Below are 25,481 nucleotides of genomic sequence, written 5' to 3'. Positions count from 1 at the left end.
GGCTGAATAATATTCCATCGTGTAGATATACCACCTCTGCTTTATCCATTCATTAGTTGATCTTTCCATTGCTCCATTGCTCTTAGTTGGACTTTTTTTTTTTTTTTTTGCTTTGAACCCTTGCATGATTTTACTTCATTAATACTTGAATAGATAATTCTTCCAATCTCTTATTTTACATAATTTGGACACTTATTTTATTCTCCTACCTCAAGTTTTAAAAAGCCACCTGAGGTCAGAGACTCTAACTTACTCAAATCTTTGTATTCTCTGTAACACCCAATGAATAAAATAACAGGCACTTAATAATTATTTGAAGAGTTGAACAGAAGCACTTGACACTCATAAATGCATAAAGTTACTTTATTTTAAGTATACATTTAATTTTGAAAAATATAAATGCTAAAATATCTCATCTTCTTCATCTCTTAATTCCATAAAAGTCACAATAGAAAGCTTCATAAAACTGTAAAATACTATGTTATAGGAATTTTAGGTTTTATATTGGAAAAAAATCATTAGTAATATATTGAAATGTTTTCTGTTCTTTATCATTTTGTTCCACCATGTTGATCTACTTCATTTAAAATAAAAAGATGCATCATTTCTCCAAAGTTAATAAAGACTTAAGAGAATAAAAATAAGAATATCTGAAAGTGCGTATTGATTCTGAAAAGTAAGGTGTACAGATATGTACCAGCCATGAAAATGGCTAAAAAGAGGCAACTATTCACTCTTTTCACATTGTAGGACTGGGACAAAGTTAACTTCTGGCTCTAAAAGTTTCACTGGATGACTTTAGCCCTGAGTTGCAATTATCTGCCTGGGAAACAGAATTCAGGATTTTTGTATGTACCCATAGAGCACAGAGAAATGAGCTAAGAAATAGGTCATATCCAAATTTCTGGTCAAAACACAACTTGACTGGTTAGCAAATGTCATACAACTTTTTTTATCTCAGGCTACAATGAAGCTCAATGAAATCACCATCTGAAAACTCCCAAGGCCCTTCAGACAGTCAAGTGCTATAAAGTATCATCTGATTGTATTCAGCCACTTGGTGCCACTGGGCTTTATGCTCATGCTGTGAAGAGTGGATGCAAAATATCATGGAATAAATAAGAAAATCTCAAGTTCCTGCACCAAAATCATTAAGTGGTATGAAAAGAATTGAAGAAAGCTTTGTCCCATCCCTGAACAATGTCAACCTCTGTAATACAACTCAAATGGTTTTGTTTTGTTTTTAAAGGATAGTCAGCAGTCAATACATTTCAAGTACTTTAACACAGTTAAAAAAAAAAAAAAAAAGAACCAAAAACTCGGAAGACAATCGTTCTCTGTATTAAACAGCAATATATAGCTGATAAAAGATTAACTCTGTGTGTGTTGGTGCGTGTGCATAACATATACACAAACCGAATTACTGAGAGCAGATAATCACTTCTCCCCACCCCCATTTTTTGAGGTGGGGGTTGATCAGAGAGGGTTTTGTTTTTTGTTTTTGTACATCTTGAAGCCTCTATCTCCCACCCCCACTCCACTGCTTGACTGGAAGAAGAGGCAGGAACACTACTGCCGGTGACACAGAAAATAGTTCAGATTCCAAGTCACTGTCTCACACAGTAGAAAAGAGTGATCTTTATCAAGGAAAACAGTGTCTCCAAGAGATTTTTCTTTCAAATGCAAAACCAGAGGCCTTTATGCTCCTTTGATAAGGCCAACTCTTGGCCCAGTGATCTCTTCAACAGTAAGTTTGTACAATCACAGGACTTCTGCTTGACATCTTCTGAGTATATCCTTAGTCTTGCACTCCTAACAACTTGAATATTTCATGTCTCTGTATCCACATCAGGGAAAGATACTTGGTAAAAAAAAAAATTCTCCATTGACTGTATTCTGTGTGTCCAGTTTACATAGAAACAAAACCATCCCAAAATCTAATTAGTTCTCAGAAAATGAGTAAATTCAGTTAAAATACAGGTGATCTGGTAGCTCTGTATGGACTGCAGGTTCCATTTGCTTGTTTGGTAACTACTCCTGTTCCTTTGAAGGTAATGATTTTTTAAAAGCTTCCCTAGGTTCCAAAATATTGAAAGGGTTTGATATTAACTGTGACTTTTAGCAAACGGAAGATAGTGTTCTGCATTCATATCATGGGTTTCAACCTTTGGTCCAGAATATGGATCATAAGTGGAGGTGCCGACAGCCTTTAGATCTACTCAAAGGCCGAAATATTGAGTTAAGTTGCTCCAGGAGTTCTTTGAAAGAGATGGAGAGAGGCACAAATCCTCAAATACTTGATTCATGATCAGAAAAATAAAGAATTACATCCAGGGCCTTTATAAAAGTGAACAAAAGTGTCTTTAATTTAACAAGATCATAGGTTAGGCTAAACTTACTACGCGTGGCTTTTAGACATTTTATTGATGCTTCCCTTAGTAACGGAAAAGGAAAAGCTTCTTATAGTTTTATATTAGAGTAATGATGAAAACTAGATAATAGAATAATTTTAAGGATAGCTCTAAATACAAATGTGATGCCAGAACTTGGCATGTAAGGTTTTAACAAATAACACGTAATTTGCTGCTTCCATTTTAATGAAAATATTGCAGGTCACTTATGTCTAATTTGTATAAAATTTAAAGTTTTAAGATTATCACATACTATAAAAGTAACAGCTAATTCAGGGTAATATAATTTTTATAATCAAAATTTTAAGAGGGCAGAATTATAATTTAATTAATATAAGAATGAGTGATAGTCACTATGTGCATATTATGAAACCAAAATACATGGTTTCATCTTGGTTCTGGTACTCCTCCAACAACCTGTTTTAGTTATATATATTGAGTTTAGATAGATCACAAATATGGTTGTATGAATCCAAAATTATGAATTCAATATTTAAAATGTTATTTTTAATGCAGATTCACAATACATAATGCAGTCTATTAAAAATATTACATTTCAATTACATGCTAAATTTGGTTAATAAAGGCCTAATTTTCAATATGGTACTTTGAAATACATGTACACACATACATATATATATATTCTAAATGTCCCAGTCATAAAGAATAATTGCCTTTCATCCTAAAAACATGTGTGAGCCTTGTTAAAATGTATGTGTGTATGTGTATATATGTATGTGTGTGTGTATATATATATGTATACACACACACACACACACATCTCTGCAGATCTAGCTGCATTCCCATAAACACTGTATAGATAAGTAAATTGTCTATTAATATTCCTATGGACTTTGTATTGTAAATATGAGCTCTTGGATCAATGACGAAATCTGGCAATAAAATATATTTACCCTCATTTGCATAATAGTAAGTCTCTTAGACCTCTGATGGATTTTTCGTATGTGGTTTTGGGTTTTATGAAAACTGACACAAAGGGCTGGATAACTTTGCCCATTGCCTACCTTCACTCTGTCTTTTTCCAACTTCGCACATATGTGCACCAGCCACACACAGAGTACATACACAAACACACAAATATTTCAAAATGAAAACAATGTCTAACAATACTGCATAGGACATCGACGTGGTAATACAATTAGCATCTATGCCCGGATATCACTATTATCAAAACATCAGTTATTCCCATTACATAGGAGCTTCTCCCTTCTCCCCCAATCTCTTCATAGAACAGTAAGTTTCTTTTAAAGAACGGGAAAAATGGATGGGCTTAGAAACATGGTGTTTTTAATCTGATCTAGCCCTCTGGCTTACCTTAGAGATTGTGTATTTGTGTGTGTGTATGTGTGTGTAAAAATCACATTATATACAATACAATTTTTACAGAAAGCCTGGCAGCTACAAATAAGAGGTAGAACTACTCAAAACTATGTTTCCTGCTGCAGGAAAAAATTCATTTTCTTTACAGTAATTAAAAAAAAGTTTAAAAAATTGACAAAAAATAAGTTGCAGGTTAGGCCCCATAATTTAAACAACAAAATCTACGAAGAAAATATTCTTCAATGTACTCAACAGATAAGTTCATTAAAGGGTTAAAAAAAGTTGCATAGGAAAAAGGGATATTCCAGCACTTGCTACAATGATGGCAATAGTTTCTCTACAGGGAGTAAAGTACCTTTAGTTTTTCTTCTTTTGATAACTCTAAGATTAGGGCTTACAAGCAAGAGCAAGTTAGCATAGCAGCACTTTTTTCCAGTCCTGGAGAGCTCTATAAAGCAAGGAGGGACTCTGCCTGGAGGTCAGGGTTTCTTCTACCAGACAGACACACAAGCCAGTAAGCACAGCTCCAAAGCTAAAGTTGTAAGTTCCTTCAATATTTTAATCAAAGGTGTTACAAAATCCTTAATACTTTTGCCCTCTGCTTAATAAAAGAAAAGGACAGGGTCTGTGCGTCTCTTGAGTGACAAAGGAATTTGGTTGTCAGAGGACACATCTGAAAATATGAAAAGGGGATTCTTCAGATGTTTTTAAGGAACGGTGCACAACTGTCTTGATTTTACCTATGCAAGAGAGAAGCAGAGTGAGTGCTATATCATTTGGCCAATGACCAAAAACTGAAACAAAACAAAAATTAAAAAATAAACAACTAGACAAAACCCAAGAACGTTAACAACAAAAACTGTCCATTTTAAGAAAGACAAACAGGTTACAATGTAGTTTCTGTTCCCTTGCTCCTCCAGAAATAATCATTGTCTTCAGGCTCAAGTTCTATCCTAATTCGAGGCACAACTTTTACTGGAGTTCTAGGAGGACTAGAGAAAAAAGGGAAAAAAGAAGAGAAAAGAAATAGTAAGTAAATCAGATTCCCTTTATCACCTGTTAAATGTATGTGTATGGTGCAGAAGCTGAATGTGTCCTCTGTTCTCTTTAAATACTTATCTACTCTCTCTGTATTAAATACAAACATTTTTAAATGGGATGAAGGTAGAAAAGAGTCAAGAGATTCAAGCAGAAAATTTCATAAATTTTCACACCTAGATAAAAAGAAAAACAAAAAACACAAAAATCAAGAAGGAGGACTGCCAGGTGGTTGCTACTGTCAGAAATCAAAGGACAAATAGACCTACATAAAGAAAATGTTCTGAGATTTTGTTTTTTGGAAAATCAAGGAGGATCTGAAATGTCTAGAGCCGTGTTAAGATTAGGGAAGAAAACTACTGGACAGCTGCCAGAAAACTGCAGTTATCCCTTAAATCAGAGATGATATGGAAACGATAAAAGCAAACACTGATCCTGGGCTTTACCTTAATGATACTGAATATTGCCATTACTTCTAAGTATAGTAGGTCTCTTAGAGTATTTTCTACATAAAAGCTGGAGCAAGGTTTTGGGATTGAGTAATTGATTTAAGATAGGTTGCAGATAGGAAGGAAAACAAGGTGTTCTGCCAATAATCCACCATGGACTACATTTCTGTGGGGCAATCATCCCACAGAACAACATAAAACATGGAGTTGTCCTTTACCTTGGCATACCGAGTGACTGAAGGAAAGGAATTTTATCAGCATGATGTGTGGCGTTCAAGGAATGTTGGTGATCTTTCTCCTGGAAAAGAAAAATTTCTTTAAGTCGTGAACAGTACGTATAAATGTATAAAATTAGAGTAAAAATAAAAATCTTCATAAAAATTGATGCACTACAATGGGAAAGAGAGGCAAATTTAGACAATTTTTAAAAAGATTTTATTTATTAATTTGAGAGAGAAGGAGAGAGAGTATGCATGAGCAAGGGGAGGAGCAGAGGGAGAGAGACAAGCAGACACCATACTGAGCGCGGAGCTGGGCTTGATTCATGACCCTGAAATCATGACCTGAGCTGAAATCAAGAGTCAGATGCTCGACCACCTGAGCCATCCAGGTGCCCCTAGACAATTTCAAGAGACATCGTATTGAGCTAAGAAACTAAAGTTATGTGACCAAGTTAAAAATCTGTTAGTTCCATTTCCCCTAGGTATTCTGGGATGGACCACTGTTTTCTTCCGTGAAGTGGCAGGAGGCCAATCAATTTTAGAGCATCTACTTTATGTCTTAAGTCTTGCCCTTGGATTTCCTTTCATCTTCAGCATCCACGGTTTTGTCCTGCTGTTATTCATGGGGGAGAAAAAAATTGTGAGGAACTTAATTACCCTGTACCTCTACCATCAATTTTGTTCTTTCATGGATTATAAAAGATTAATATGTCATTAGAAAAGATTTCAGTTAGAATGATCAAAGATATTTTGTTTAAGTAAATTTCTAATATCATATCAATTTTCCATGTATCTTTCTAATGGGTTTTTGAGAGCATGAATAACAACTAGCACTAAATAATCAATTTGCCATAAACTCTTTCCACAAGCCTCAAATTCTAGCTCGTGGTACTTTTTATTTTTTATTTTTGAAGCAGCATTTAAACTGTACTTAGAAAGGCTACACCAGGTCAGGATGCCAACAGAAGACATATGTGCCGTGTCCCTTTCACAGTTTCATTTTGCTATTAATGCTCTAGCATTAATAAAATGAAAAATGAAGCCAGGATATGGTTTGAGGAGCTTGAATTCAGAAAAGAAATATTGACTAAATCCTGCTGATGGTACTGAAAAGAAATTAGCCTCAGTTACAAGTGATAGGTTACAGACTGGACACCAAAGCTGAGACTGCTCTCTAAACCCACTGTGGCAGCTAGCCTCCAAGATGACCCCCAATGTTCCCTGCACTTCCTGATATTCATGTCCTTGTGTAATTGCTTCCCATTTGGTACCAGGGTTGGTCTGTGTGGGACCAACAGAACATGGCAGAAGTGATGGCATGTCACTTCTGAGATTCAGTTATAAAAAGACTGCAGTTTCTGTCTTGGTTTCTCTCTCTGTTCTCACTGGCACCGGGGAAAACTATATTATGGGCAGCCCCACAGAGGTGTCCACAGGCCAAGGAACTGAAACTTCCTGCCAACTGCCTTCCATGTGAGCTTAGAAGCAGATCTCAGTTCCTGTTGTCTTCAAGCTTGGCCCCAGCTAAAAGCTTGTCTGCAATCTCACGGGAGACCCAGACACAGAGCCACCTAAATCCTCTACGCCTACATTCCTGAATGTCGGGAATTATATAAGAAAACACATGTTTGTTGTTTTGAGCTGTTAAATTTGTTCCACAGCAACGGACAACTAATATACCTATTTTTCATAAATAGTCGTTCATTTCAAACTTCTCTCGGTAACCTCTTACTGAAATTGAAGTGGCACTGTCAAACAGAAATAAAAGTGTCTCAACTGTCTTTTTTCCCCATAACAGATTAGTAGACTTTGAAGTGCATCTGGATTGAAAAGAAGATATTTTCTTCAAATGAGAGCCCAAAGTGAAAGTACTTTGGAAGCAATTGCTACTTGCTATTGGAAAAGCTTGAGATATTCACTTATGTTACTATACAGGTTTTCCCCCTTTTCAAGTGGCCTGTTACCTCAATTACAGAAGAAAAGATGATACGTCAGAAACCATTACACCTTAGCCATCAAACTATTACCCCAAAAGACCAGTCCAGTTAAAAAGGTGTTTTTGAAATAGCAGAAAAGGAATAAGGAAATTAGGAAGAAACTGCATATATCTTATAAGTAATACCTAAAAAGTTGTATTAATATTTTATGATTGCTAATTTAATTGAAAATAACAATTATTCCAAATGCTTGGTATGAACAATTGATTCACTGATCATTTACAGACTCATGATGCAATTTCTCTCTTGAGCTCATTTGGTCATTGGCTAAAGCCTAAGGAAGACAAACAGTAACAGACAGTGATGTAGTACTATAAGCTGCAATTCTAAATACAAGTAGAAAAAATGAAAAATCAATTAAAAACATGGTTACGAGTTTAGCAATTGAAAGAAACTGGTGATAACTTGGATCAGAGAAAAGACTACCAAACAAAAACTTAAAAGGTAGTGGATAAAAGGAAGAAGAGTGAAGCTCAAGGAATGGAAAAATGAAGTTTTATAGTAATTAAGTGTAACTCTTCACAAAGAAAAACAGAAAACAGAGGGAAAGGTAATGTAAATGATAATGCTAAAATTTTTTCTCTGCAAGTGCAAATCATATTCGAGCAGACATGCAAGAGGTTAGTTCTACTCACTGTCGGAAGGTTTGCTATCACTTAGGAAAGGTTGCTGTTCCATGATGTCCATTGGAATTTTAATACTTGGAACTTTTTCTGAGTATGGGCAGTCAGACTGTGAAAGAAATTTATAACAGTTTTTAGAAAGTTTTTACTATACAGCCCTCCCTACCTCCCATTATTGATCAAACCTATCATATTAGCATTTACATTGTCTAAGGAGAAAAGACTTTGATATAATCATTTTTACTTGCTACCTTTTCAAATTCTACACAATTTTTCTCACACTTGTTTTCCTCTCACCTGAGTTAATGGGATAAAGTTAATTAAAACTAGGACCGCAACAAAGAGAGATCACTACGAATTAAAACAATTGTAAAGCTTTCCATAAGCTGGATTCCCAGGGAGCAAATATTTATGAGTTTGTTGTTGGGTAAAGTAAATAATCTCGACATGTAAGATTAAATTTAGGAAACTCCCTCAATTAGAGCATGGTCTAGAAATTCTTGTTTCGTTTATACTTTCTGATTCCACGTCCAAGACTTTCCTTCCAAGACAGGTAGAAGACTAACAGTCACTATCAGGGAGCCCTCAATGTACAGTGGAAAATAAACCTCTCCCTCCTACTCTAATAATCCATCAAAACTATTTTAGAGTTAAAGGTTCATTTCAATTTGTTTATACCAATGATATGTGAAAGCTTAGCAAAACATGAGAAAATAAACATCAAAAGGAAGGTACCTATGATTGTCAGGTAAGCAGAGAAGAATCATAATCAGAATAAAATGATAAAATCAGGCAGCTATTCATGAAAAAACATATCACCAAAGCCAAAACTATAACAGATTTTCAAAGGATTACCACCTTCCTTTTTTTAAGAATTCACTATATTGAATACAAGCCTGTGTTTGGACCAAAAAAGTCAAATCCATCCCTTAACTGTAGGTACCAAAGAGATGGCCTTTAGCAGAAAGATGGGGGGGGGGGGGAGAACAAGAAGTCAAAGAAAATAAAGAAAAAATAAACCTTAACATACAGACTACTATATACATTGAATATTCCTTTAAGGTGAGTCTAAAGAGGGTAATAAGCCACAATATAATTATAAAGGACTAAGATATTGTACTTAAATAGACGAAAGAAAGAAAGAAAGAAAGAAAGAAAGAAAGAAAGAAAGAAAGAAAGAAAGATGCCACATGCATGTACCTTTACGAGAATGTCAAGAAGGACAAGTTTTAATCACAGTATTTCAAACGTTTCCCCAAATAATAGCATTTATAGATGAACAGGTTCGAAGCCAACCCTTAATCATAGCCTACCAGCCAGATCCAAAAATGACTGAGTAGCTCAAAATATTGGCAAGCCACATTTTTAATACTTCTGCTCATAAAAATTCTGTAACCACCATGCGCCTGCGTGGCTGTCTTTATCCATGGACACCAGCACCCCTGATTACCAGGAGAACACCAGGAGAGCCCCCAAATAATGAGTTCAACACAGACAACTTATTACACATAGGTACTCTAAATTGTCCTCGTGAGTTCAGTAAGACAAATACCATAAGCTTGTTGTTTTTTGGTGGGGCTGGGGGAAGAAGAGAAAGGAAAAGAAAAAAGTATCACACATTATCTTCAAGAAATCTGTTGGAAATACAGAGCTGGAAATGGTAAATATCATTAATAAAATAGAATTATTTAAATAAAATATGATTTATTGAAAACTGAAACAAAGAAGAACTTCTCAGGAGCTCATTTGATCCAACTTTTGACACCAGAGAACACAAATTTAAAATATCTCAAAAGTTGGTATTTTACCATTTTTTTCTTAAAAACTATTAGAGATGAGGATTCTATAATATTAGTTCATATATTAGTAACATGTAACAAATTTTAAGTTTGGTGTCCATGTACACCAACTGGCATACTTGTTTTGAAAATTGAAAAGTATCACTTTAATTATGTCAGTATTTTAGGCATTCCTTTTTTCTTTTTTGTCTTGAGTGGTCTAGAAATTAACTTCAAATTTTGATTTCTATTCAGGGTGTAAACATATCATTCTTTTTAACACTGCACCCTAATCTGTACTGCAATTTAAACACAATCTCTTTTTCCGTCATCACTGGAAACAGAAAATCTATACACCTGTTCTCACTGAAGATGCATGATGACAGTCACAAAAGCTCCCTCTGACTCTTTTTCTCTTTAGCTAAATGTGCCTCATATATTTGGCCTTTTTTTATTGGATCAATTTATCTGAAATCCAATTTTGTCTGTTGCCTTCCTTCACTGTACTATTTCTAAATTCTCCACAAAGAATACAATCAGACAGCCTGACCAGCTGGAAACAACCAGACAGGCCTGGATTGGAGTTTTGGCTGTGCCGCTATGGCTGTGTACGGTTACAAAACTGACTTCACATTTCTCAGTCTACATTTTCTCCTGTAAAATCGGAACAAAAACATGTACTATAAACAGCTGTTATGGCAAGTAAGGACAAGCATGCATGATCAATCAAATGATCAAGTACAGTGTAGACATCAAAACTTAACTCTACCCCCACTTTAGAACTGTATACCAGGGATGCAATTAGAATGGGGATACTGCACTGTGTAAAATCCAGAACAAATCTTCACACAGAAAACGTCATTTTGGCAGTCCTTTCAAAAGGCTACTGGGATAAATTATGTGTGTGTGTGTGTGTGTGTGTGTGTGTGTGTGTGTGTTAAATAATCCCAGCTGCTCTCCTAGTACTGATTACAGACCCCTACGGGAGCACCTGTGAAATGGTCTCCTAAAGAAAAAAAAAAAAAGGGCAATAATCTTATTTCTCAACTTAATCACCCAATTGCAGGAGTATCATCTGGACTACAAACCTGCCTACTACAATTCCGTAAAAAGATCCCAAGCTCCAATTCCCTTCCCTTTTCATTGAAGGGTTACAGAGAGCTCGTCTTAAATCATGTCAAAGTTCAATGTGAGGATAAGTACAATAGAAGAGAACTTTGGTTGAGAGCCTACTCAAATGGATACATAGATCATAGTTGGTGAGGTCATTAAGTATTTGTCCACATCAGGCTTGAAATTACATAAAACTGAGTTATTAGCTCATATTTAAATCCTGGATTATCAATAGCGAACCACATACATTTTATAGCATTATGAAGCAAATTTCCTTTTCATCTATGAGATGGGAGACTGGAGTTCTTTAGATGTGGTGGGCTTTTTTTTTGGAAGTCATTTTATTTTATTTTATTTTATTTTATTTTATTTTATTTTATTTTATTTTATTTTTTTAAAGATTTTATTTATTTATGTGACAGAGAGACAGCCAGCGAGAGAGGGAACACAGCAGGGGGAGTGGGAGAGGAAGAAGCAGGCTCCCAGCGGAGGAGCCCGATGTGGGACTCGATCCCGGAACGCCGGGATCACGCCCTGAGCCGAAGGCAGGCGCTTAACGACTGCGCTACCCAGGCGCCCCAAGGAAGTCATTTTATTGTTATTAGTATATTAATGGTTATAGAAAGACTTCAGAAAATATAAAAAACTAAGGAAAGGAAATAAAGGGCAAAGGAAAGTGAAGACTGAAGCCATATATCTCACATAAAGGAATATATATATATATATTTTTTTTTTTTTTCACATTTATTTCTTTAGCTTTGTTTTGTAATTTTGGAAAGTTCCTTACATCATCATTGTCACTGTCCAGACTTCCTTTCTTCTTTTTCTTTTTCTTCTCATCTTCCTTCTTTTTCTTGTCCTTTTCTGGAATGACATCGTCAAGGAAGCTGAGGTCATGTTGGGAGAAGAGGTAGTCCATGCCTTTTCTGACAGCTACAAGTGCCAAGATCTGAAAGGATAATACAGAAAGTATGAAAGAAACCACATCAGATGAAGTCATGGTGAGCACTGATACTACCCTATCAAAGGCAGTAGAAACCCACATTGCATAAGGCTAGAATATGAGAGAACTCATCTTGCTTGTATGGATTTATATTAACTGGACCATAAACATTTTCTTTATGGGGAAAGTTAGGTCATAAAAGTCTTAAGTAAAACTTACTTTCTTCACTGAAATGTACGATCACATTCACTTAGAATGTCAACGCAAGAGGATTATTTTTAAAACCATTTTTTCCATGTCAAATTTTTAATAAAATGACTGAAAGTTTAAAGGGAAAAACAGCCTGCATATGATTTCTAATTATTCAAAACTAAAGCATTACACAGGTTTTTGAAAATCAAGAAAATCTGTACAACGTACAGCACACTACATCTTCGAAGTGCTAATAATGAGACAGTACTTGAGTATGCTCAGACCATTTAATCTACGCAGCAGCTTCAACCACTACTATGACCAGAAAGCTTACAGTGTGTCAGAGGCTGTGCTAAACTCTGAGGCAGGATTTTCTCATTTATTCCCACCACAAACTCAAAAAGTAGATATTATGATTTCCATCTTACAACTGAGGAAACAGGCTTAGAGACATAAGTATGTCATCCAAGATCACAAAGCCAGGTAAGGAAAAAATACAACAAAGGGCCCCAGCAGTCTGCCTCTAAAATCAGTATTCTTAAAATATATATCTTTGATTCTATGAGTTGCCCTTGAACAGCAACTTCTAAAGGCCCATGAAAGATGTCTTTGCTCAAGAGTAAAATTAGTATGCACTAGGATATGAAAGTCATGACACTGTCTCAGATTAAACAGTTGTGTTTATCCATATCATGGGCTCTATATGTCTGTTTCTTCATCTCCTAGGGAAAGTAACAACATCTGCCCAACTGATATTATTACATTATTGTTTTGTGATCAAATAAAAGCTCTAGAAGGATAAAAAAAATACTTTATAAAGGGAATGCATTTTTATTACTACTTAGCACAAACAGTAAGTGATTTACTGGACATATTCCAAATCTACCCGGGTCTAACCTTGTTTTTCCTGTCTTTAGCAAAACTAATAGGTAGACTATATGAATAGGCAAATGGGAGTCATTTCTCACACTCTTTAGAAAATAATGTGTTTCCCAGTAAATTAATAGAGTTTAAGGAGAAAAAAGGGGGATATAAGGGACCATCAGGGAAAAAATATATGACTCTACAAATATCACTAGTATTTTATAGCATTTTTTTTCCTGCTTCCTTGGAGAAAAAAAAATTACAAAAAACAAATACAAATAAGATAAAATAATAACTCTGGCTGAGAGTAAGATGATTTTTATTAAAAAATACAATATGTCTGTGTAAGAGAATTCTGTTTTCAAAGCTGTGGGAGAGACAGATCAGACCTGAGGCTGGCTTGGTGACTTGTTTCAAGTATATGCATGTGTATTTTCTTGCAAGAAATGGAAAATTATGGTAAAGTACAAAATTCAACAATAAAGCCAAATGCAGAGCTAGTATTTCCTTTTTCCTTCTTTCACTTGTAATTCCAAGTGCAATGTTAAGTTATTTTACCTTGCTTCTCATCATATCATGGCAAGGATTGAGAGCCCAGACTTATCCTTAAACTTAGCAAGAACTTCATGGGGCGCCTGAGTGGCACAGTCATTAAGCGTCTGCCTTCGGCTCAGGGCGTGATCCCGGTGCTTTGGGATCGAGCCCCACATCAGGCTCCTCTGCTATGAGCCTGCTTCTTCCTCTCCCACTCCCCCTGCCTGTGTTCCCTCTTTCGCTGGCTGTCTCTGTCAAATAAATAAATAAAATCTTTAAAAAAAAAAAAAAAAAAGAACTTCAAAAAATTCACTCTTCACTCCATTTCTTCTAATTCACTGGGACCTTCAGAAGTTGCCAAACTTGTTTTCTTATTATTTGGACAGTAATGTGCTATACTTTGTTATTTAGATTGATTCTATTGTACAATATTTTAAAAATAACTAATGTGCACTGGTGTCTACTATATGTCAGGCATTGTGCTATATATTTCATATTTATCATAGTCGCTCAGAATGACAATTCTAAAGCCATGCTCATTTTACTGACAAGTTCATGGCAGCTCATGGAGGTTCCCTGACCAGCAGAAACCAGGGTTGGTATCTGAACTCGGCTGAGTTTGCCACTAAAGTCCAGTGTAGATGACCACAGACATAGGAACCTTAAATTACAACTGATCAAATCAAAATTATTTGGCCAAAGCTGGAAAAATGAGAACCACAAAGAAAAGACACATGTGTCTCCTATGTGACAATAACAAATGACACTGCTATGACTTCATGGGGAGGTTCAATGAAAGGAATCCCTACCATGACTGGAAAAATGATAGCAGCCACGGTTGACTTGAGGATCCAGAGCAGGGCTAGACACAGCACCTGTAGGAACGTGAACAGGTGCACCCTGCGCAGGGGCACATGGCGCAGGTAGATAAAGTCTGGCTGGTGTTTCAGGGGCATCAGCAGCAGCTTCAGACGATCCATGAACTGGGGAGGAAAGGAGACAAGAGTACAACTGTATTACTCCAAGAGCTGGTACACAAAGTCATTTCCACAATGCCTAACTAACAACTCACGATTTATATATTCTATAATTTAGGCAAGCAGTGTCCTTTTCAGAGGACCTTGGTCAGGGAACACAGAAATTTAGTCCAGCACAGTAAGACTTAATAGGAGTCTTCCAATATTGCTACTTTGCAGGAATGTTATGCAAATGTAGGAGACAAAGTGGCCACCAAATAATAAAGTCACGAAGCCAGATATAAATTCTAGATGCTCATCTCTTACTTCCTATTTTTACTGAGTCTCCAGAGAGAGAATCTTATGACTATTTTCGTAATGAAGGAAGACATCTAACTCGTGTATCTTACTCTGTCTTAGTCACTTTACCTGAAAGAAGAGAAGGGGTTACTATGCATCTTAGACATTTCAGGGATGTTTCAAAGATACAAAGGGAGTTTCCAACTTGAAAATGGGAATGCAGTGGTATTGTCATAAATTCCGTATTATTTATCTATGGCATAACTTAACTAATAACATTCAGCAATTCATTATCATTTCTTTTCAAAGAAAAGCCATATGATGATGATAGTGAGCTTCAGAGTGTCAACCACTGGACATTCGAATCCAGGAGAGGCTATCAGTGTTGCAGAAACAGGTCCTACACTGACCGCTGAGCACCTCTGTGCCAGATACTGTGCCTCAGATTAACTGAAGAGTTTCCACGGATGTGGGTGAGAAGGATGATTTTTAGGTACCTACCAGAGGATCTCTCAAATGAAAGATACTCAGTAAAGAGCTTTGAATTGAATTATTATGTAATAAGACTCTGACATAACATCTCTGCTTGCATTCTAGAGGGAAGGGAGAAGTGTGCAAATAAACTAGACTAACACAGACAAGCTTCTCAGAAGCTATTTCCTATGTAACAAAGTTTCTTTCTCTGTCTAGGCCTATTTTTGACTGGAGGAGGCCTTGCTGTTTATAAAGACTGGGTTACAAAATTTCTTGCTAAATCAAATCTTGCCAAAAGCTCTAAAAGAGGGAGAGTCAGGAGAAAAGGCAAGAGGGACAACAGCACTGCAGAATTTAAGAAATCCACTGGCTGTGCCTTTAGCAAAGGATTTTTTCCCCATCACTGTAAAACTGTTGATTTTTTGCCTTCTGTTTAATTTAACAAACACGTACTAAGCTCTAACCATCGGTTTAACACCTAGAACACATAAAAATCAAACTTCTGATCTAGACTGACCTATTAAGGTAAAAAAAAAAAAAGAACTATTAGTTTGGGAGCCATATTAGTTTCATATTTTTCCATTTAGGGGAAAAAAGAATATTTACAAAGCCAGGTAAAAATAAAGTATTTTTTATATATTTGTACTTGCCCAAAGTTTCATAGGCACAAATAAACCCCCATTCACATTCATCTAGTCCAATCTATGAAGCACCATCTTGTATTTTGTGACAAATACCCCAATGGTGAAGAACTCTACCCAGAGGGGACCTAAACAAGGGAAAAATAAAACAGCCTTTTCTGCTTTTGGGGGTCTGGCCACCTGCCCAGCTCTATCTGACTCTAAAACCAAATTAATCTAAATTCAATAAATGAAAGCAAGGACTATTATGAAGGGGTTTAAATAAATTCTTATGATGTTCACAGAACATGCAGTCTTTTCCCATTAAAACATTAGTAAGTGCTAAATAAGGCTACAATTAACAAGGTGCCAGAAAGCAGCAGAAGTACTTCCAGTCTCCTGGTGCCAATTAAATTAAACCTCAGTTGAAAGACAAAGTCCCTTACAAAGTTTTCCCTAATGATTTTTTTTTTAAAGGGGGCCAGTTTTACCCAAATTGTGAATAGCTGAAGTTTTGGACAAAAGTAGCACTAAACCACATTGACTTTATTCTTTTATTGGTGCAAAACTTTTGATCATTGATCTCAGCCATGTGAAAAGCAAATCAAATAGCAGCCTGTTCTTAGTATAGTTTAAAGGCAGATGGACAAACAGTATCTTGAGAAGCACACCAAAAGGGGTCAATTTCTTTCTTGAGATGAAGGAAGGAAGGAAAGAAGGAAGGAGGGAAGGGAGGAGGGAGGAAGATGGATCACCGCTCTCTCACTTCCCTAGTTAAATGGCCTTTAACAGCTTATTTCAAAATGGGTGTCTATGGTAACATTTGTTAGCACAAATTAATTTTGTTAAGTAAGTCAGAAAATAAGGAGGTGTATGGCAGAGAAAGTAGAAAACAAATGCATTTTATCTATCATCTGTCTATCTATCTAACATATACTGCTATATTCTTTTCAGTGTACAGTATAATGATTCAACAATTCTATACGCTATTCAGTGCTCATCATGGTGAGTACACTCTTAATCCCCTTTCTGGATTTCACCCATCCCCCCACCTACCTCCCCTCTGGCAACCGCCAGTTTGTTTTCTGTAAATACATACATTTCTAAAACTCAGCAGTTAATATGTAGCACTTTTCGTCAAAGATCTGTTACTGGACTACTCTTACTACTAGAAAAAAACCACAGCTATACTTAGATTGCTATGGAAAACTTACCTGCACACCATTAAGGGATGCTACCCCCATATATAGGAACACGCCATAGAGCACAGGCATGGGAATAAACTATAAAGAAAAAAATGGAGAAAGGTTAAAAAAAAAAAGCAATAATAAAAACAGTACTGAAGAAGGATAGTTTAAATAAAAGCCAAATCTGAAACTAAAAGATAGGACATAATATAGTGACCTCTAATTAGTGCGCTTTACTCATCATTGATAAACTTCTAGACTCTAAAAGTAAGTGGAGGGAGACTTTCAACTTTCATTTGATACCCGTTGGCATTTTTTTTTTTTTAACAATGAGCAATGCATGACCTCAAAAATAATTTTTTTTAATGGGAAAAAAAAATTTGTTTCCCTTTCCCCTTAAAAGGAATGATTATGTAAACCAGATGTTTGCATGAACTGTGAGGTAGAAAGAGAGGTAGACAGTTGCTTCACTCCTGAGACCAATCTCCTTTCCAACAGTCTGTTGATTTTTTCCTTACTAATTTTTGCCAAATGATCTATCAGCTTGGTGTGTAAATGCCTCTTTCAATTAAGCAAACATCAAACGGCTGTTCCCTTTCTTCCTCTCAGGAATATTAAGAGGACTAACTAATGAGAACAGTACTTGAAAGGAGCATCGAGCATACGGAAGCAATTAATTACACACATGTAGTAATACACATCTTTAAAAAAGTGAATTAATACATTTTCATTCATTAATTAGCAAGAGTCTTTTACAGTAATACAAAGTGTTTTAACAATGGGAAGTTCCAATGCCATATTCCTTAAGTTGTATCTATTCCTAGACCTTTGAACTGTCCTTAGTACTGTAGAAACTAAGCAACTCAAGGTTGGTTCTGTTTCTGGGAAGTCTTCTGTTTGAACAACAAAAGATTCTCAAGCTTGCATTTTGAAAAGAAGTTCAAGTAATTTCGGTTTTCAAAAACCACAATCAATTAAGTTCAATCTTACCAGATCTACATAAAGGAGACTTTGTAGGCAGGAAACAGTATGACTTCAGAGTAATTTTTAAAGAACTATGACATGTATTAAATGAAACACAATTTCTCTCAGTCTCCCCTTGGAATGACCTAAAATGGTCTGTATCTGAGACCCTTCGGCCACTACTGGAAAAGTAGTAAATTCAAAATACGTCATGACTATCTCCAATTGTTATTGGCTAGCTATTGGAATTGTTAAATTTATATGTAATACATATATTTATTTACATAAAACATCACATGCGCCTTCTAGAAAAAACTAGTTATTGTAACATAGCTAATTTGATCTTGAGTTCAGAAAAAAATAAACGACATTGACTGTTGAGGGGGTCAGGGGGACAGTATGAGTGTTGGGGAAGCCATGTGTGCTGTAATACCCCACGGTCACCACAAAGAGGTGAGCACATCACATTCAAGCCACTTGAGTTTGGACACGTGCCTTTATTTCCTTTAGAATGTACATATTTCCATTCCCCTGTACAAACTGACCAAAAAATAATTAACAAAGAAACCATTTCGCAGCTTTCACTCATTTTCAAATTTTTAAAAATATCTTTTGCAGGCAAGGGCACTCCCTTTTTCTTTAATATATGATGATTCCTTTCATATATTCATTTCATTTGTAATTCCTTGGGAAGGAAAGAAAGGTGGAGGGGGAAAAGAGACGTATAGTTCTCTTACAGTTGGGCATATAGTTGGAAATTCTGCAGTAGTTACTTTTTAATCTGAGTAAAGTGTTTTTTTCTGGCTTGAAAGAAAGTAATCACAAAGGTGATACTAAGCCCTATCTCCACCCCTCCCCTAAGTTTAGCTAAATATTTTCTCTAACGTAGTTCTAGCACCAGAGTGAAGGAAAGTTCTACCATAGTGCTGAGGTCTGTTCTCTCTGAATTTATGCCAGATTTCACCAAATCTACCACAAAATAAAATCAGAAGGTACCATTAACTCAGAATGGGGTACAGGTAGGAAAATAGCTTTATAGGTGGTGATATTTTAAAAAAAATATATTCTTTGGTGAAAAGGAAAGAGCACATAGAAGGAAGTCTATTGATTCAAATTCTGGGTCAACTTCACTGTGATACAAACGTCTTAAGAAATGCACCATTTTCTTTAAAATAGTGCAGTGTGTCTCACTAAAAATCTTTCAGTTTGGAAATCTTAATGAAATGTGACAGAATTACTGGGATAGAGGACATTTTTTATTGGATTTGGTTCATGAGTCATATCAAAAGGTCAATACTTAAAAATTCATCACAATAGAATCATTCATCACAATAGAAATTCCCTAAAGGAAGAAAAAGAAGAATGTTTTAAAAAGATGCGATCCCATTTTTAAGTTAAACTAGCATAATATACATTGCAGCAGCAGGTAGGCATTTTTATAAAACAAGACAGGAGAAATTAAAACACAAACACACAAGGTATACTAGGTTCATAGGCACCTCAAGAATTGCCAAATGATAAAATTATGCAAATAAAATTATATAATTAAACAGAGTCAGAAAACCAAAAAGCCCAATTATAAATAAATATTATAATGCTTTTAATAAACATTAAAAATGAAAAAGTTAAATGCTTGATCCTACAACCAGACAGAAAAATAAAACTGAAGTCAATGAAGATTTAGCATAGTCCGATTATATCAACAAATTTTTCAAATTCTGGTGAATGTAGTTCCACTCTTTTTTACTTAGCCCTCCCTTTGATTTTCTGATTTTCTGATATTTAGAATATTCCCATAAGAAAAAAATGTGAAAGGGTAAATTTAATAAGAAAGGTAGATGGTAGTTGTCCACAGTGCAGAATTCAGTACAGGAGTGAGGCCTCCCGGCAGAATGATAGTCATTGTGTGTATGCATGTATGTAGAAAACTCAGAATGAGGTACTGATTAAGAGCATGGAAGCACAGAAGTTAGACCTGGGTTCCAATTCTGACTCTACCTGTGGTGGAAGTCAGAGAGAATTGTCAACCTGTATCCTCAGTATTCTCATCTATGTAGCGGTTATGATAAAGATTACATAATGTATAAGATCTAGTTCAGGGACTGGCCCATAATACTCAAGAAATGATAAATGTGGCACTGATGTCATTATTAGCATCAGGACCTTCACTGGCAAGTCGAGAAACCTGCAACCACCCAGCACAGCTCCCTCAGGTCCCTCTGGGTTGGGGGTGGCGGGTGGGGTGGCAGGGGTACAGGCCAGAAAGATGGCTGCAAAGGTCAGACTCGCAACCTCGCTTTTCTATAAGCCCTACAACATTGTCCTTTCAACTATAACAACTGTCTTCAGGAACGTGTTATTAAAATAACAGCCTACTGCCCTTAAGCCTTAAAAATCTGGGACCATAAGGAAGCTGCCGGCTTGCAATCCGGTCCCTCGTCATTGATGAAACCATGGAGTGACTTACGATGAAGAGTTTGTGAAAATGCCACATTTCTCTCTACGTAAGAGAACTGGAACTTGGATCAAAGAAGCTGGGGAAGATCATCTCATGGGAAATGAAAGTAAAGGAGTTCTTTGAGGGCAGTACTGTTTTATTTTAAAAGGCAATAAACCATGATGGTTATGAGATCAGGCTTTTGGAGCTAGAACTGCCTGAGTTCAAATCTTGGCTCAACCATTCAAGAACTTTGTGACTTGGCAAGTTATTTATATATATATATATATTTTATCTGTAAGATGGATACAATTATCCATACGTTTTTCATAGGTTTTATTGGAGAACTAAATAAAAACAATCTGTGCAGAGCTCTTGGTCCAATGCCAAGCTCCCAATAATTGGGAGCTGCTATTACCACCATCATCCTCCTCCTCACTACCGTCTCTCTTCATTTCTCTGATACCGAGCAGAGCGTGCGGCACATGGGAGGAGCTCGACAAATGCCTGCCAGATACAAATTAGATGCTAGCCTCCACATTTTAGAACCCTAAACAAATCTGAAAGACAAATTTTGGCTACACCTCACGTTAAAGAAGAACGAATTCAAGCAAAGGCAATAGAAGTAGCAGTGAACTTTACTTGATCTTTATTTCTTTAAGCTTGCCAAAAGAATTGAAAAAGTAAGCTCTAGGGATGGTCTTTCATCTTTTTGCTGCTCTGTGGGCTGCCCTAGTCTCCCCATACTGAACACGAGCTTAACAGGCAGTGTTTCAGCTCCAGACACACACATCTAAACTGTTTAAGCAGCCTGGGAAGCCAGCTCTTCCTGCTTCCCCACAGTTCTGTACTGAATCAGTGGTGGGATTTGAGACGTGTGTGAGTACAGCTGGCTCAGGTCACGGGGTATCCTCATGAACTTAAAGCTAATACACTATGATTCCTTACATTTTTTCCATGTAAAAAGACAGACTTCGGCAAAGAGATCAAAACAGAGGTCACAAACTTCCTGTTCAAAGTAAGCCTGCATAAGGAGGCCCAGGGAACAACTACCCACCCTGCTTAATGCAGTGAGAAAATTACTCGGGCATCCTCTGAGGCCACTGAACCTGTGGGATGCGGGGAGTTGGGGAGGGAAGGTGTTGAGGCATGTCATTTTAAAAAGTGAAAGGCACATATTTCTCTTGATCCCGTGCATTTGATCTGCCTTTCAAAGGCAGACTCTTAAGTAAAACCATTCTCTAAAGTTGTCACCTGTTCCTTTAAAACAGTCAAATGGTGGAGGAAAAAGGTTCCCTCCTCCCAAGGAACCCCTGATACCTCTTTCTGTGTGAATTCGGAGGTTAACTGTTAATCCTGACTCCTACATAGTCATTACTTAGGTTTTAGTTAAACTGTGCCCTCAACATCTTCTTCCTATATTGACTTTTCACATGAGCCACCAAGAATTCTGTGGTGAATGCTTATAAGCTACCCAATTTCAATGGTAAGAAGGGCACATGATCTGAAATGAGCTGATATGATTCCTGAAGTAAAGAACAGTTCTACTCACCGAAGTCTGGAATTACAATCGTCAATGCTGGACTTACTTTATTCTTGTTGTTTTAAAATCTAGGTTTCCCACAATATGTTGGAAACCATAGTAACAAAACAATTTCATTTCCCACATTTTGGGCATAAGCCTTGCCCAATAAAAATATTTGCTGGACTACCTTTTTCATGGATTCTTACAATGACTCTTTGCATTAACTCAAAGTTGCCAGCGGGAAATGGCCATAATTATGAACATTAGCAGCTGAACAAGGGCGAGCTTAAGGAAGGTCAAACGGAAAACAAGCTGAAGCTCACTGGTCCTTTACATCTCTCTTTCTCTCTTCTCTGTATTCTAATCTGTTCCTGCAGACACTAAGGTGCTTTGCGTGTCAGGGCAAAAAGAATCACTGTAAAATAAAGAACAAAAGGGCTTTCAGCTTTAATTCCTCTGCAGCCACATTTGGGTGCAGGGTTAAAAAATAGTTAGGAAGAGGCGTTGTTGAAAATGTGAGTCTTGCATCTTTTCCTAAAAATAGCAATTTATACAGTATCTGTTCTCTGTGTCCCTTTGGGATCATACGTGATTACTCAGCTGACAGATTCTCTAAGATTAAAGCCAATTTGCTGTAACCAAAAAAAAAAAAAAGAGCTTTTAAACACATCTGAATTTTTTGAGTTAGGATTTTATACTGTATCAATGAAAAGACATAATATAAAAATAAAAAAAAAATGGGTGGGGACTGATGGGCTAATAGGCTCATTTGAACTGATGGAAAGGTTTCTATTTATCCCATCCTAGTTGCTAAGCCCTGAGAGGCCCCATAAAAAAAAAAACTCTGCAGTTGTGTCATGTGAGCCCACCCTTAGGGAACCCAGGGGCAAATTCGTTCCTATAGATCCTCCCACAACATGAGGTCATAATTGCCTGCAATGACCTTTCTAAAAATGGATGTGCGCAGATGAGGTTCTTTGGCCTATGTGGTAGAAAGCTGTCATTAGACTTTTTCACCAGTTGATGTGCTGGTGTCTACGGGGCAACAAAGGAACATAAAGCCTTTTGGTACCGGATTTGATGCTGTGAAACTCACAACTTCAAACCTACCCCACAACTTGCTTTGCACTGGCAAAAGGGATCACAGATTTCCCTCTGTCCCTGCAAAATGTTAGGACCTGTACTCTCTTGAGGTTCTTTGTATGTGACCAGAAACAACTTTTGAGGTTACTCTAAATTTTACTTTCCCATGTGTTACATGAAATATATATTCCTTCATGATTCCAGGCAGAAATTCATTAAGTCAGTTAACTGACATTGTGGAAACCAGGAACAAGAGATGAATATTTCAGTCTTTTAACTGTTTACCAAGCATTCCGTGCATAACGTATGTATTCATCTAAATACCCTAAGGGCAAAACCAGTCTTAGCTATAGGCTAAGAAATTATAGTTCCACTTTCCTCAAATTCATCTGAATGGCAACCGACTTATAAATGTGCCAACTTGAGAGAAACAGAGGTCTTTTGCCTTTCCCTCTCTATACTTCCTTATTGTTTGAATTCTTTACAAGAATGTACTGCTCCATCACTTGTATAGTTAAATAAGTATCTGAAAAATCTGAAAAATGAAAGTTGTTTAAAAATAAACAAATTTTCAGAGACAAATTTGAAAGGATATTAACAGCGGTTGTTTATCGCTTCTAGGTCTATAGGTAAGTTTCATGCTTTGTACTGTGGTGCAAAGCATCAGATACAAATTATCAATAATTGGCCAGTATTGTTCATATAATAGAAGAACAGAATAAAATGCTGGTGTCACAAAAAAAGAAATGGAAGCTTCATGACAGCCAAACCTGTTCTTTTAACCCTATCTCATCTTCTAAATAGGTTTTCCCAAACAGTTCCCATTCATCTATTTTGGCAGATAGTCACCCCATCGATCAAACCTATATATTTGACTCCTAATTTTCTAAATAATCTAGCATGTCATTTTTTTGTCTTCAGTTCATTTCTAAAGTTTTCCAGTCATAAATCGGTAATTTTACTCTATTCTCCTTCTGTGGAGATTAGGCCTTCTGATTCAAAGAAAAAAGAAACACAGTCAGCAATAATTAAGAATAGAAGAAAAGTTACAAAGTGATCATTCGTGTTATCCAGGAGTCTAGTGTGTGCATGTGTATGGGGGGAGTGGAAGCAGGATTGAGGGACAAGGAATTAGAAAGTAGTGGGAAGAAAGAATACAAGGAGAGTAAGATATGCAGGAAGGAGAGGAGATCAGTTAGACTAGACTGTATGGAATTGCCGTCTGTATAGGTCAAAAAGCTTGAATACTGGTAATTTAATATGGCTCAACCAAATAACTACAACAACAATAATTAGTAATAGAAGGACTGAAGGAGTGAGAAGGACATCAAAATAAAAGTTTTTAAAGTCCTTGTTCTACCTGACCCCTGCTTCAGTGTGTTCCAGAACTGATGAGAATCTTGCAGATAAGGAATTCTACTCTTCACGTATCCAATTATCTGTAGGTGTACTGAGAAGGAGGAAGAGGCAAGTATTTCACATATTTACCTTCAAGATGGGAGCCATAAAGACTGACAGACCAGTCAGAATAAACACGAGGGTTCCAGTGACTCTTTGTTCCCTGAAACCAAATCAAATGATTACCAATTTTACCTCTTGTTTTCATAAATATGCCCTTGTCTTTGCACCTTCCAAAAAGACTATACATTGACCAAATTAATGTTTGACTAAAACAGCAAAGGTCTTGATATCTTATATAAATTAATACCTTGAGGACAGCACGTAAGCTCAACATAACTATAAAATTCTCTTAGAACTATTGTATAAAGCAATTTGAATTCGCCAAGAGAAAAGTGATTCTGCTAAATCCTTTGCTCCTTTTACAATTAAAAAAAAAAAAAAAAGTCACTTGCTCTTGGTCCATCAATTCCTGGCCTCTTCAAAGCCCTTATTTTTTAAATGACTTGTACTGTTGTGTAATTACACCTTCCTTCACAGGAGACAGATATTACATTGTCCTGCATTCTAATTAACAAACAGCTCAGAGAAATTTCATAAGTGCAATAAATCCCATCAGTTAATTTCCAAATCTAAACAACAAGAGTACTTTTTAACAAATAGGATTCCCATCCAACATCCCCTCCCCCAGCCCCCAAGAAAGAATCACCCACTGTTGTGGCGTGGGAAACAATGGCTCTGTCCTGCAAGCAATTCACCCAAGCACTTAGGAGCAGGGCTTGCTGCAAAAAGTATTCAACACAGTATAAAGGTCTTATGCAAGCCCTTCCTGGCTACCCAAATTTAACAGCTGGAGGTCAAGGTTTCTCAGTGTTTATGGGGACAGAAAATGAACTGGAAAATAAGAATTCCTTCCCTTCATAGAATCTGAAAAATCATAAGCAGACCCAAGAGTTTTGGGGAGTCTCAACAGAGCTGAAAGGTTAAAGGGTTTCGCCTTTACACATGCTTGTGAAAGAGTAAGTATCACAGCA

The 25,481-nt window shown here is 36.5% G+C and overlaps 1 protein-coding gene across 10 annotated transcripts in view; it reads right to left on the bottom strand.

Moving 5' to 3' along the window:
* Window positions 1–347: 347 nt before the first annotated feature.
* SLC4A4 (solute carrier family 4 member 4) overlaps window positions 348–25,481 on the bottom strand; it is a 351,418-nt gene continuing 326,284 nt past the window's right edge. For all 10 annotated transcript variants that reach the window (XM_026510000.4, XM_048211820.2, XM_044388202.3 and 7 more), the window contains 7 exons: window positions 24,538–24,610; window positions 17,069–17,137; window positions 14,314–14,487; window positions 11,759–11,920; window positions 8,093–8,189; window positions 5,458–5,537; window positions 348–4,744 (listed from right to left, as the gene is read on the bottom strand). In XM_026510000.4, coding sequence (XP_026365785.1) covers window positions 5,494–5,537; window positions 8,093–8,189; window positions 11,759–11,920; window positions 14,314–14,487; window positions 17,069–17,137; window positions 24,538–24,610 — 619 coding nt within the window. In that variant the 3' untranslated portion in view covers window positions 348–4,744; window positions 5,458–5,493. The remainder of the gene's footprint in view (window positions 4,745–5,457; window positions 5,538–8,092; window positions 8,190–11,758; window positions 11,921–14,313; window positions 14,488–17,068; window positions 17,138–24,537; window positions 24,611–25,481) is intronic.

This window comes from Ursus arctos, unplaced genomic scaffold, assembly GCF_023065955.2.
Source record: "Ursus arctos isolate Adak ecotype North America unplaced genomic scaffold, UrsArc2.0 scaffold_9, whole genome shotgun sequence".
Classification (NCBI taxonomy): Eukaryota; Metazoa; Chordata; class Mammalia; order Carnivora; family Ursidae; genus Ursus; species Ursus arctos.
Note: the sequence above shows the minus strand (reverse complement) of the source record. Positions and strands in the feature narration are given on the sequence as shown.